Below are 15,151 nucleotides of genomic sequence, written 5' to 3'. Positions count from 1 at the left end.
GTATAGTATAGTATAGTATAGTATAGTATAGTATAGTATAGTATAGTGAGAGATCTATATATATATATCCTTTCAGATAAGAAAGGATCCTGTAGCCTTTTCTATTCTTCTTCTCCATTTGCTAGTTGGTAATTCATCCTTCCAGGTTTGGAACATGAGAGAGAAGTAAAAATAAGAAAGCAGGAAGTTCTTATTGGACTGAGATTATGATACATTTTGCTCTCTGAAACTGACATGTAGTAATAAAGATAATAATAACAAATACAAAGAAAATAGCTGACATTTTCATAGTGCTGATTACGTATAGAAATAGTTCTAAGTTCTTGTATTAATTCCTTTAATCTTCATAACTGAAGCAAAGGGAGGCTAAGCAATTTGCCCAGTGTCACCTTGCCAGGAAAATGTTGTTCTGGGATTTTAACCCAGGCAGTCTAGCTCTAGATCCTATCTTTCATGAGCACTGTTGTGGGTCGTGGGGATTTTTCCCTTCTGGGTCTCTGACTAAATCTTCTGTAATGTGGATGATGTATTTCTTTAGCCCCAGGTTTTTCAGCAGTGCACCCACACAAAGGGTTGTCTTGGCAGGCATCATAATGGCTCCAGGATGGCTCTTTTTTTTTTTTTTTTTTTTGCCTTGACAAACTCTGGAAGTGCAGGCTGGCCCAAATGAAGCCACTTCTCCTGAGGCGATAACCAATTTGCCATGTTCTCTTGCTCATTAAATTTTTCAGGTGGGAGTCATATCCAAGTATAACCTCCCAAATTCCAGGAGGTTGTATCAACTCTAGGTATAGGCCCACTGAAACCTCATTTACTAATTTAAGTGAAAATGAGATCCCCTACCCCAGCCCTCCTGCAAATAAATCCCTTTAGAAACCTCTGAACACATAACCCTTCCATAACCTCATCATAGATAAGGGTTCAGAGACTTGAAAGTAGTTCTTGGTAATTTCCTTTGAAACTAAAGCACCTCCTTTGGAATCTCAGTTTTATCATATCTTGATGTCTTAGACAAGACTACCAATATAACATTGTGTATCTATACTGTACTTTTCTGCCTGGGAAAATTTGATTTTCTCCTTTTCTTTAACAACTTACTCTAAAATTGCACATCTTTATGGCAAATAAGGAAAAGAATTGGATAAAAACATTTATTTGCTCAAGTAAATTATTTATACATATATGTGTATATATATATATATACATTATATGTCTATGTATATACATTATATATATAAGTCGAATCATACACACACACACACACACACACACACACATATACTATTTGGAGGCATCCTGGGAGTTTTGTGGGGTGTTTTTTCAACTCTTTTTGAAAATTCCCTTAACTCTTGGTGTACTGGAGCGTATATTGAATTACAAGTCAGAAAATGTCTTTTCTATCAATTTTGTAAATAATTTGTTTATAATAATTAATACTTTAAATAGAATTACTCATCACATTTATAAAGTACCTTACAGTTCATTTGCACAAAAATTATTACATGTCATTATAGTTCTGCCATGCAAAAAGCCACTTAGTTTTGCCCTTTGGGCATCATGTTTCCATGTCTGTTTCCTTTTCCATCAAGCACCTGAGAGTTTTAAAAAAGATGAAAGACACCTCAAGTACTTTTCCAAATACTCTACTCGGGAAATCCTCCTGTGTTTTATATAGGATCAGGACTGGATCCATCTAGGTCTGTCCACTCCTTCATGGAACTTATTTGTCCCACACCCTGTTGTCCATGCACTCACTGTTAACTAGAGATAAATGAGGGGAAAGGCAGAAGTCAGCTGTCTGTGTAGCACAGAATAGTTCTTTCTCTTCAATCCTATGTTTCTGAGGCCAAGAGTTAAGGGGCTTCCTGACCAAGTCCTAGAATACCTTGATTCAACACTATCAGATGATACCTGGTGCACTTTATCTCAAAGGCCATCTACTCATTCTTTCCCCCTCCTAAAAGCTTTATTTGAAAACTGAAGTGTCTCTTCTATAAAGGTCTTCCTTATTTACCCAGTCAGAGTTCAGTACTCTTCCCTTTATCCTGAATTTCTCTGCACAGTTTTTCATAACCCTTTCTCATCCATTATTCCTGCCCCCCAAATGGGTGAGATTGATCTTTTTGATTGGCCCATGTCATGTTTTAGTTGTGTCATATAAATATTTCTTCATAATTGCATGCTTATGAGGTCATTTAAATTTTGAAATTTCTAAATTTTATGTCTCTCTATATAGCTAGCATGGTATTCCTATTGGTATTGCTATTCCATGCAATAGATATTTGGTAAATGAATGGTTGGATAAATTAATGAATGAATATTGTACAGTAACTTATGAGACACTTCTCAATCCAGAAAAAAAGCCCTGTGATTGCAAGAATCATTTCACTGTGACTATAACAATAAAACTTTCAGCTTGTTCTCTGCTTTCAGAAGAACATGCTGTTTTGAATGAAGCATTTAGGTCAAATTTTTATTTGGATGAATCAGTTCTTGCCCTGCCACACACAAACTTGTTCGGAGGATTAAATGACTAAAATATCTATATAGGTACTTTGTATACTCCAAAGCACTCTAACAGACATATGCAAGCCCCTGATATTCAGAAAAATCCTCACTCTTTCAGAGGATGGGATGCACTGGGTAGAAAATCTTTAGAGTTTTCTTTGTCAAGTGTATGTCACTATTCAAATTCTCTGTAGTTATATATTTATATAATCAATCTGAGCAGTAATTGTCCAGTGTACTTGGCTCATTTGTTCCGGATATTCCAGATTGAAATATGTCAAGATATTATAGTCTGGAAAAGACAGCCAAGGAAGATGAGAGCCTTGAAAACATCAACCTGTCTAAACAGCACAGTGTTTTTAAAAGACCAAAACCCACTGCTAGTTTTGTCTCTTTAGAGAACATGTTTTCCAGGGTTAGCATTGCAGATCCTAGAATCCTGATCAAATCATATATCAGTGATCTGTGGGTAGGTATGAATATCCAGGGTAGATGGATGGAAGAGCAGGAGAAGTGAAAGCTCTGTCTTTAAGATAATTTGTCACCAACTTTCTTCTTAAAATCTTGCTTGGAGAGCTGGGCCTGCCCCTTGGGGAATTCTAGCTTTCCCTCTGGATTTTTGCCTTCTTAAGAATTAACTTAAAGGTGGGGGCACCCTGGTGGCTCAGTTCATTGGATGTCTGACTTTGGCTTAGGTCATGATCTCACAGTTTGTGAGTTTGAGCCCTGCCTCTGGCTCTGAGCCTGGAGCCTGCTTTGGATTCTGTGTCTCCCTCTCTTTCTGCCCCTCTCTGGCTTGCACTCTCTTTCTCTCAAAAATACATAAACATTAAAAAAAAAAAAAGAATTAACTTAAAGGTAGGTTTGAGGGTGTCCTTTCCCTTAGTATTTGTTATGTTTCTAGATGACCTGTAAGGGGTGGGGATCTGTCAAGTAGGTGGTACCCCCAAGCTCTTCTGACCACTGTCCCCACATTAAATGTTAGCAACAATATTGAAGAAGGAGAATACAAACTTGTAAGGAAAAAAAATTCAACCCTTTACTTCAACTACTGTGGAAGTTCCGTTGACCCTTGTTAGGTCTTGTTTTCTTTAAAAGTTGATGGAAGGACTAGAGTGTATTATGCTAAGTGAAATTAGTCAGAGAAAGATAAATATCATATGACTTCACTCATATGAGAACTTTTTTTTTTTTTTTTGCAAAGAAAGAGCCAATTTATTTATTTATTTATTTATTTATTTATTTTTTTATATATGAAATTTATTGTCAAATTGGTTTCCATACAACACCCAGTGCTCATCCCAAAAGGTGCCCTCCTCAATATCCATCACCCACCCTCTCCTCCCTCCCACCCCCCATCAACCCTCAGTTTGCTCTCAGTTCTCAACAGTCTCTTATGCTTTGGCTCTCTCCCACTCTAACCTCTTTTTTTTTTTTTTTTTTTCCTTCCCCTCCCCCATGGGTTCCTGTTGAGTTTCTCAGGATCCACATAAGAGTGAAACCATATGGTATCTGTCTTTCTCTGTATGGCTTATTTCACTTAGCATCACACTCTCCAGGTCCATCCACGTTGCTACAAAAGGCCATATTTCATTTTTTCTCATTGCCACGTAGTATTCCATAGTGTATATAAACCACAATTTCTTTATCCATTCATCAGTTGATGGACATTTAGGCTCTTTCCATAATTTGGCTATTGTTGAGAGTGCTGCTATGAACATTGGGGTACAAGTGCCCCTATGCATCAGTACTCCTGTGTCCCTTGGATAAATTCCTAGCAGTGCTATTGCTGGGTCATAGGGTAGGTCTATTTTTAATTTTCTGAGGAACCTCCACACTGCTTTCCAGAGCGGCTGCACCAATTTGCATTCCCACCAACAGTGCAAGAGGGTTCCCGTTTCTCCACATCCTCTCCAGCATCTATAGTCTCCTGATTTGTTCATTTTGGCCACTCTGACTGGTGTGAGGTGATATCTGAGTGTGGTTTTCATTTGTATTTCCCTGATAAGGAGCGACGCTGAACATCTTTTCATGTGCCTGTTGGCCATCCGGATGTCTTCTTTAGAGAAGTGTCTATTCATGTTTTCTGCCCATTTCTTCACTGGGTTATTTGCTTTTCGGGTGTGGAGTTTGGTGAGCTCTTTATAGACTTTGGAGACTAGCCCTTTGTCCGATATGTCATTTGCAAAGATCTTTTCCCATTCCGTTGGTTGCCTTTTCGTTTTGTTGGTTGTTTCCTTTGCTGTGCAGAAGCTTTTTATCTTCATAAGGTCCCAGTAATTCACTTTTGCTTTTAATTCCCTTGCCTTTGGGGATGTGTCGAGTAAGAGATTGCTACGGCTGAGGTCAGAGAGGTCTTTTCCTGCTTTCTCCTCTAGGGTTTTGATGGTTTCCTGTCTCACATTCAGGTCCTTTATCCATTTTGAGTTTATTTTTGTGAATGGTGTGAGAAAGTGGTCTAGTTTCAACCTTCTGCATGTTGCTGTCCAGTTCTCCCAGCACCATTTGTTAAAGAGACTGTCTTTTTTCCATTGGATGTTCTTTCCTGCTTTGTCAAAGATGAGTTGGCAATACGTTTGTGGGTCTAGTTCTGGGGTTTCTATTCTATTCCATTGGTCTATGTGTCTGTTTTTGTGCCAATACCATGCTGTCTTGATGATGACAGCTTTGTAGTAGAGGCTAAAGTCTGGGATTGTGATGCCTCCTGCTTTGGTTTTCTTCTTCAAAATTACTTTGGCTATTCGGGGCCTTTTGTGGTTCCATATGAAGTTTAGGATTGCTTGTTCTAGTTTCGAGAAGAATGCTGGTGCAATTTTGATTGGGATTGCATTGAATGTGTAGATAGCTTTGGGTAGTATTGACATTTTGACAATATTTATTCTTCCAGTCCATGAGCACGGAATGTCTTTCCATTTCTTTAAATCTTCTTCAATTACCTTCATAAGCTTTCGATAGTTTTCAGCATACAGATCCTTTACATCTTTGGTTAGATTTATTCCTAGGTATTTTATGCTTCTTGGTGCAATTGTGAATGGGATCAGTTTCCTTATTTGTCTTTCTGTTACTTCATTGTTAGTGTATAAGAATGCAACTGATTTCTGTACATTGATTTTGTATCCTGCAACTTTGCTGAATTCATGTATCAGTTCTAGCAGACTTTTGGTGGAGTCTGTCGGATTTTCCATGTATAATATCATGTCATCTGCAAAAAGCGAAAGCTTGACTTCATCTTTGCCAATTTTGATGCCTTTGATTTCCTTTTGTTGTCTGATTGCTGATGCTAGAACTTCCAGCACTATGTTAAACAACAGCGGTGAGAGTGGGCATCCCTGTCGTGTTCCTGATCTCAGGGAAAAAGCTCTCAGTTTTTCCCCGTTAAGGATGATGTTAGCTGTGGGCTTTTCATAAATGGCTTTTATGATCTTTAAGTATGTTCCTTCTATCCCAACTTTCTCAAGGGTTTTTATTAAGAAAGGGTGCTGGATTTTGTCAAAGGCCTTTTCTGCATCGATTGACAGGATCATATGGTTTTTCTCTTTTTTTTTGTTAATGTGATGTATCACGTTGATTGATTTGCGAATGTTGAACCAGCCCTGCATCCCAGGAATGAATCCCACTTGATCATGGTGAACAATTCTTTTTATATGCCGTTGAATTCGATTTGCTAGTATCTTATTGAGAATTTTGGCATCCGTATTCATCAGGGATATTGGCCTGTAGTTCTCTTTTTTTACTGGGTCTCTGTCTGGTTTAGGAATCAAAGTCATACTGGCTTCATAGAATGAGTCTGGAAGTTTTCCTTCCCTTTCTATTTCTTGGAATAGCTTGAGAAGGATAGGTATTATCTCTGCTTTAAACGTCTGGTAGAACCCCCTGGGAAGCCATCTGGTCCTGGACTCTTATTTGTTGGGAGATTTTTGATAACCGGTTCAATTTCTTCGCTGGTGATGGGTCTGTTCAAGCTTTCTATTTCCTCCTGATTGAGTTTTGGAAGAGTGTGGGTGTTCAGGAATTTGTCCATTTCTTCCAGGTTGTCCAATTTGTTGCCATATAATTTTTCATAGTATTCCCTGATAATTGTTTGTATCTCTGAGGGATTGGTTGTAATAATTCCATTTTCATTCATGATTTATCTATTTGGGTCATCTCCCGTTTCTTTTTGAGAAGCCTGGCTAGAGGTTTGTCAATTTTGTTTATTTTTTCAAAAAACCAACTCTTGGTTTCGTTGATCTGCTCTACAGTTTTTTTAGATTCTATATTGTTTATTTCTGCTCTGATCTTTATTATTTCTCTTCTTCTGCTGGGTTTAGGCTGCCTTTGCTGTTCTGCTTCTATTTCCTTTAGGTGTGCTGTTAGATTTTGTATTTGGGATTTTTCTTGTTTCTTGAGATAGGCCTGGATTGCAATGTATTTTCCTCTCAGGACTGCCTTCGCTGCGTCCCAAAGCGTTTGGATTGTTGTATTTTCATTTTCGTTTGTTTCCATATATTTTTTAATTTCTTCTCGAATTGCCTGGTTGACCCACTCATTCGTTAGTAGGGTGTTCTTTAACCTCCATGCTTTTGGGGGTTTTCCAGACTTTTCTCTGTGGTTGATTTCAAGCTTCATAGCATTGTGGTCTGAAAGTATACATGGTATGATTTCAATTCTTGTAAACTTATGAAGGGCTGTTTTGTGACCCAGTATATGATCTATCTTGGAGAATGTTCCATGTGCACTCGAGAAGAAAGTATATTCTGTTGCTTTGGGATGCAGAGTTCTAAATATATCTGTCAAGTCCATCTGATCCAATGTCTCATTCAGGGCCCTTGTTTCTTTATTGACCGTGTGTCTAGATGATCTATCCATTTCTGTAAGTGGGGTGTTAAAGTCCCCTGCAATTACCACATTCTTATCAATAAGGTTGCTTGTGTTTATGAGTAATTGTTTTATATATTTGGGCGCTCCAGTATTCGGCGCATAGACATTTATAATTGTTAGCTCTTCCTGATGGATAGACCCTGTCACTATTATATAATGTCCTTCTTCATCTCTTGTTACAGCCTTTAATTTAAAGTCTAGTTTGTCTGATATAAGTATGGCTACTCCAGCTTTCTTTTGGCTTCCAGTAGCATGATAAATAGTTCTCCATCCCCTCACTCTCAATCTAAAGGTGTCCTCAGGTCTAAAATGAGTCTCTTGTAGACAGCAAATAGATGGGTCTTGTTTTTTTATCCATTCTGATACCCTATGTCTTTTGGTTGGCGCATTTAATCCATTTACATTCAGTGTTATTATAGAAAGATATGGGTTTAGAGTCATTGTGATGTCTGTATGTTTTATGCTTGTAGTGATGTCTCTGGTACTTTGTCTCACAGGGTCCCCCTTAGGATCTCTTGTAGGGCTGGTTTAGTGGTGACAAATTCCTTCAGTTTTTGTTTGTTTGGGAAGACCTTTATCTCTCCTTCTATTCTAAATGACAGGCTTGCTGGATAAAGGATTCTCGGCTGCATATTTTTTCTGTCTAGCAAACTGAAAATCTCGTGCCAACTCTTTCTGGCCTGCCAAGTTTCAAAAGAGAGATCAGTCACGAGTCTTATAGGTCTCCCTTTATATGTGAGGGCACGTTTACCCCTTGCTGCTTTCAGAATTTTCTCTTTATCCTTGTATTTTGCCAGTTTCACTATGATATGTCGTGCAGAAGATCGATTCAAGTTACGTCTGAAGGGAGTTCTCTGTGCCTCTTGGATTTCAATGCCTTTTTCCTTCCCCAGTTCAGGGAAGTTCTCAGCTATTATTTCTTCAAGTACCCCTTCAGCACCTTTCCCTCTCTCTTCCTCCTCTGGGATACCAATGATGCGTATATTATTTCTTTTTAGTGTATCATTTAGTTCTCTAATTTTCCCCTCATACTCCTGGATTTGTTTATCTCTCTTTTTCTCAGCTTCCTCTTTTTCCATAACTTTATCTTCTAGTTCACCTATTCTCTCCTCTGCCTCTTCAATCCGAGCTGTCGTGGTTTCCATTTTGTTATGCATTTCATTTAAAGCGTTTTTCAGCTCCTCGTGACTGTTCCTTAGTCCCTTGATCTCTGTAGCAAGAGATTCTCTGCTGTCAGCTATACTGTTTTCAAGCCCAGCGATTAATTTTATGACTATTATTCTAAATTCACTTTCTGTTATATTATTTAAATCCTTTTTGATCAGCTCATTAGCTGTTGTTATTTCCTGGAGATTCTTCTGAGGGGAATTCTTCCGCTTGGTCATTTTGGATAGTCCCTGGCGTGGTGAGGACCTGCAGGGCACTTCCCCTGTGCTGCGGTGTATAACTGGAGTAGGTGGGCGGAGCCGCAGTCAGACCTGATGTCTGCCCCCAGCCCACCGCTGGGGCCACAGTCAGACTGGTGCGTGCCTTCTCTTCCCCTCTCCTAGGGGCGGGATTCACTGTGGGGTGGGGCGGCCCGTCTGGGCTACTTGCACACTGCCAGGCTTGTGATGCTGGGGATCTGGCGTCTTAGCTGGGGTGGGTAGGCAAGGTGCACAGGGGCAGGAGGGGCAGGCTTAGCTTGCTTCTCCTTAGGTGATCCACTTCAGGAGGGGCCCTGTGGCAGCAGCAGGGAGTCAGATCCGCTGCCGGAGGTTTGGCTCCGCAGAAGCGCAGAGTTGGGTGTTTGCGCGGAGCGAGCAAGCTCCCTGGCAGGAACTGGTTCTCTTTGCGATTTTGGCTGGGGGATGGGCGGGGAAGATGGCGCTGGCGAGCGCCTTTGTTCCCCACCAAACTGAGCTCTGTGGTCCGGGGGCTCAGCAGCTCTCCTTCCCTTTGTCCTCCAGCCTTCCCGCTTTCTGAGCAGAGCTGTTAACTTATGACCTCCCAGCCGCTAAGTCGCGCTTGCTGTCGGAACACAGTCCGTCAGGCCCCTCCGCTTTTTGCAAGCCAGACTCGGGGGCTCTGCTTGGCCGGCGAGCCGCCCCTCCGCCCAGGCTCCCTCCCGCCAGTCCGTGGAGCGCGCACCGCCTCGCCGCCCTTCCTACCCTCTTCCGTGGGCCTCTCTTCTGCGCTTGGCTCTGGCGACTCCGTTCTGCTAATCCTCTGGTGGTTTTCTGGGTTATTTAGGCAGGTGTAGGTGGAATCTAAGTGATCAGCAGGACGCGCGGTGAGCCCAGCGTCCTCCTACGCCGCCATCCCATATGAGAACTTTAAGAAACAGAAAAGATGAACACAAGGGAAGGAAGCATAAGTAATATAAAAACAGGGAGGGGGGACAAAACATAGGAGACTCTTAAATATGGAGAACAAACAGAGGGTTACTGGAGTGGTTATGGGAGGGGGGATGGGCTAAATGGGTAAGGGGCATTAAGGAATCTACTCCTGAAATCATTATTGCATTATATGCTATCTAATTTAGATGTAAGTTAAAAAAAAAAAAAAGTAGATGGAAGGAAGGTTTAGGAAAAACCTAAGGTTAGGCCTTTCAATAAACAAACTTGAGTTGAAAGCTCTTGTGAGGCCATCTCTACTGACTGTTCTCAACCTTTGTTATATCTCAAACTCACAGAAGAATAATTATATCTTATGGTAAACGGTAGATCAGAACGATAGGGGTTTTCAACTGGAGGGTGCACCCCTTTGGAATAGGGAACATATTAAAATCTTGGAAAGAATGTGAAGTTTGGAAAAGATCCATGGGTAAATGACACTTCTCTCCACACTGAATTTGATCTAATGAAATCTTCTTATTTTATACATAAGAAAAGTGAGATTTAAAGTTTTAAAGTAACTTTCCCCAGGTTTCACAGATGGATTAATGGGAACCCTATTGAAATCCAAGATTCTGACATATTCTGATTTAATTTTTTTCTGGTCACACACTATGCATAATAATTTATGTCCGTGTGGCCTCTGTCTTCAGTAGGCCTTTTCATGTGTCTGCCCCTGTATAATTATACTGTTAATCTGCTCCATTAAAGTACTAATGGTGGGGAGCCTCGGTGGCTCAGTTGGTTAAATGTCCAACTTCAGCTTAGGTCGTGATCTCAAGGTTCATGTGTTTGAGCCCCACATCGGGCTCTGTGCTGACAGCTCAGAGCCTGGAGCCTGCTTGGGATTCTGTGTCTTCCTCTCTCTCTGCCCCTTGCCCATTCATGCTCTGTCTCTGTCTCTCTCTCTCAAAAAAAAAAAAAAACGTTAAAAAATTAAAAAAAAAAAACAAAAACCACTGATGGGAAGGCCTTAGGATCCAAAGCGCATGTAGTAATGGAGTCAGAGAGACACAGATTTCCATCTTTATGCTGTGCATCCATAAAAGCTCAAACCCTCTTTATTTATGCCCACATCACACTTTATGAGTACTTATATTCCCCCACGCAGGCATAGCTCAATTATTATTTGCCTCTTTGCCATGTGCTCCTTACAGATAAACATTATCTAGGTACAAAACAAGCTTATTACTACTACTAATGATAACTATTATAAATTATTATAAAAGAGATATTCCTCACCATTAATATTGTTTGTAATTAATTCTCATAATTATAAATAATAATAATTAGCATTTTAAATAGCATTTTAGAATTTCAAAAAGCTTAACCTCATATGTAGATAAATTATATTTATTTATCTGGCTTAAGCTATCAGAAAAGGAAAATAAAATTTCCCTGTTACTTTGTGTGTTCTTGCAAATTGTGGCAATGGTCTGAGGTGAATCTATATCTATCGTCTAATAATATTTGTATGAACAAGGCAAGATACTAACACTGTTTTACATATGTGACTACCAAGACTCAGCACATCTCTTGGCAGCAAGTGCATGGTTGAGCTTAGCTTCAAACTGTGGTCATCTGACACTAGTCAAGTTTACTTTATGTACCCTGTTGATACTATATGTCATATTTTGATTTAAATAAGAAAACTGAGCATGGATATTGAATATCTAAGTGTATTTTTGTGGTGGCTTTATCAATAATCACTCAAACAGCACTTCAGAGTTTAGTGATGCCTTAAAAATAGATCACCTAAATAAAGGTTGTTCTAAAAAGCTTACAAATCACAAAAAAATAATTTTTAGCACAAGTGTTGAATTTAATATTTTATTCCAGTTAAATAAGACATATTAGGATCATTGATAATGTGGAATTGCATTAGCTGATGACATGTCTTAAGCCCCATTAATTGGATAGAAATTGAAAAATACAAGAGACATCTTCTCATAGAGGGTGGATACATATGCACAAGAGTCAGTCAGATTCTTGATGTAATCTGAGCTATGCTGCTTTCTGCTAGGGTAGCTTTTGGGCAAGTTGCTTACTGTCTCTGAGCCTCAGTTTACTCCCCTGTAGAATGGGAATACTAACACTTCTATCCATATTTGTTGTGATGACTAGTCATAATACAATGTGTCTAGAACAATCTTTAGCATATTTACTAGCTCAATAAATCAGAGCTATATTTTTTATGATTATTGCTAGAATTATTATTAGTATGTTTATATTATAATGGAGTGTAGAATAAAGTAAATAAAAGGTAAGCGATGTTTTATTTGAATCACTGCCTTCCCTTTTTTAACACTTATGAGTTCTCATTATTATAGGGATGAAGCAGTATTGTTACTTAAAGGGAAGAGCTTCATTCTTTCTACAAAGCCAATTAGAAATGAATTTATAGGAGTTACAACAAAAGAATAGGTCAGCTAGAGATAAATTTCTTATGTAAAAAGAAACGCCTGGCAAATGCCTTACAATGTCAAATCTCTGTGTTCCTTGTTTCATTTCTTTGCATCTCATTTTCTGATGTAACAAGAAAGACCTCTAAGATCTGTTCTATGTAGCTCTACATCCTGGGGTTCTATGAAATGCCCCAGGGAGAATCAACACCACTAGCTCACAGTCTGGAAGGGAAGACAAGTAAATGAGTCTATCTGTACCTTAATGGATGTGATCTTGAATGGGTACAGCAAGTATCATTGTTGTCTGAGAGCCTAGAAGAGAGGAGACAAGTTTTACTTCTGAGTTCTCACATGGTTCCCACTGGGGCCTGTAAGGCCAGCTGCTGAAGAAGCCTGGGGCCAAAAACCCAGTCCGTAGAGTAATATGAACAACAGCAAAAGATAATTTCTTATGCCTTGATAAGAGGAGAAATTACATACCTAGTTTTCTGCAGCACTGCACCAAAAAATCATCCTCAAAAGCTTCTCCTATACTTGTAAATAAGGTAATAAACACCGTGATGATAAACATGTCAGCTTGTATATATTTCTGCACATAATATATAAAACATAACATCAATTTTACTTATTTCCAGCAAAACCAAGGCAAATGCCCAGCCCAGAACTGTTCAGTGGAAGCCCCTGCTTGGATGCCTGTCCACCACTGTACTGTAAGTTTGATTATTTCAAAATTGGCTAAAGAACTATTTTCATATTTTGGAACAACTTTAGTGGAATGGGCTAGAATCCTTTCTGAAATTCTAGAAAGGAGAATGTACTTTCAGAAAGCTCTGTATTATAATAAATACCTGTGATTAGGGATTTATGCATTTTTTGGAGTCAGGATAATTTGCAAAAGATTTATTTAAATGGGTTATTGATGATTTAGATTTGGATAGTCATTAAAATGAATATATTTGCACATGTGTTTTTTTTTCAGTAGCTGCATATTCAGCAATACTTGATTTTAGATGCTTTAGAGAAGGATGCTTTCTCTTCTGTCATTGTTGTGTTGACTGTTTAATAGTGATGAGTACACAGAATTCCAATTTTCAAGTCTTTCTGGTATAATAATAGTCTCTGCATTGTGTGAAATCTTCCATCAGAGAATTTTCAAGTGCCTTAGAAACAAACAGGTACTATGTCATTATCCCTGTGTTACCAATGGGAGATTTAAACGCAAAGGGAGTAAGAATAGTGCATCAATTCTAAAGCTGTGAATAGTCCCGGACACCCTAACTCTCCTTTCATGAACTCATTCTACTACACTGTGATACAAAGTAAGTGAAGAAAGTGGCTGATCTGGATGATACTCTCCAAATGTGCATTGCCTGATAGATAGGATAGTAGTTCCTTTGGGAAATGTGTGTGCTGTAACTGACAGTTTGCCTATCATAAAATAATTTGTGTGTGATGGGGACAAGGAGTTTGAAAATTATTTTTTTGGTCATTCCCCTCATTGGACCTACCTTGCAAGCAATGTAATGTGATATGTGGAACGTCTTAAATGTCCTCATCTATTGTTGAGGTACCAGCTCCTGAAAGGTGCAGCCGGTTATCATAGCATGACTTATGCCTGCCTTCTAAGGCAGTAGGCCTGCAGGAGCCTACTTTTCATTCAGATTTGTAAGAGCATGAAGACTCCTTGTTTTTGTTTATTTGTGGAAGGAGGAGAAAGTGGGATCACTTTTAATGAAGGAGAGATGATGATGCAAAATTTTGGAGGCATTCCTGCAGTGCGGAGGCAGCCCAGACTTGCTGGAGACTTGGAGAATAAAAATGTCACACTTTTGTGAGCAGATGGTCAGAGGGGAGTGTGTGCTTAGGGACTCTGCTGATGCCAGGAAAAGGATGAGTTTTAATAATTCTCTTTCTTTAGGTGTCACTCCTTTTATTGTATCCCTGATGATATTGTCTCATGATTACTGGTTTATATGTCTATTGCACCAAAGAGACTGTGTGCTACTCAGGGTCCTAGTATACCTACACCTAGGTAAATCCCTGGTATATGGAAAGTGCTCTTTAATAACAGGTTCAAGGCAGGACTATTCAATCTGTTGACTTCCTCTTTAGTAAATGTTATTAAATTATCTACAACTTTTACATTTGTTGGTGAAGAAGGATAATTATAGTATTTTACCTTCTTAGGTGCATGGTTTCCATTTCTTATCTTCAAGGGTCATTTTACAGTTTTCCTTCACAGAGTACCATTCAGTGTGTATTTTGAAGAATTTTGTTTCAAACTAGACAAAATTTAGTAGTTTGATTCAGCTGTGTCAGGGACCATGTCAGTTTCTGGAGGTACAAAGATAAATAAGAGACTATGCCCATTTTATCAAAGATAATTCAGGGGCGCCTGGGTGGTGCAGTCGGTTAAGCGTCCGACTTCAGCCAGGTCACGATCTCGCGGTCCGTGGGTTCGAGCCCCGCGTCGGCTCTGGGCTGATGGCTCGGAGCCTGGAGCCTGTTTCCGATTCTGTGTCTCCCTCTCTCTCTGCCCCTCCCCCGTTCATGCTCTGTCTCTCTCTGTCCCAAAAATAAATAAAAAAAAAACGTTGAAAAAAAATAAAAAAGAAAAAAAGAGAAAAAAAAAAAGATAATTCATATGTAACACCAATAAGAAAGCTGATCCTCTACTTCACTGATAATTTCAGCACCAAATAAAAGAAATTTGACATTTCACTTATTTGTGCAGTCTTATTGCAAGTAAGTCCATTATTAGAATTCTGTCTTTTGGACTATTAAAAAATAATCTATCTTTCACTATTATCTTGGAGTTGGACCCTGTAGGATCTTGGAATGCCAGATGAGGTCTTTCTGTTATAGGACATTTGTGACTAAATAGATGACTCCATTTAAGACCCTTCCTGAAGATCACAAGTCAGAAATGCCAAATAGTCTGATTCTCAATTCTCTGGGGAGAACATCAGAAAGAAGTTTTTCCTTACTTCTGCTATGGAATTA

The 15,151-nt window shown here is 39.2% G+C and overlaps 1 protein-coding gene across 1 annotated transcript in view; it reads left to right on the top strand.

The window, feature by feature from the left end:
- The window catches only part of DLG2 (discs large MAGUK scaffold protein 2), a 2,103,489-nt gene that overhangs the window by 493,781 nt on the left and 1,594,557 nt on the right, over window positions 1-15,151 (top strand). Inside the window, exon 5 of the mRNA XM_040489720.1 lies at window positions 12,784-12,858. Coding sequence (XP_040345654.1) covers window positions 12,784-12,858 — 75 coding nt within the window. The remainder of the gene's footprint in view (window positions 1-12,783; window positions 12,859-15,151) is intronic.

This window comes from Herpailurus yagouaroundi, unplaced genomic scaffold, assembly GCF_014898765.1.
Source record: "Herpailurus yagouaroundi ecotype Mexico unplaced genomic scaffold, PumYag 180, whole genome shotgun sequence".
In the NCBI taxonomy this organism is placed as follows: Eukaryota; Metazoa; Chordata; class Mammalia; order Carnivora; family Felidae; genus Herpailurus; species Herpailurus yagouaroundi.
Note: the sequence above shows the minus strand (reverse complement) of the source record. Positions and strands in the feature narration are given on the sequence as shown.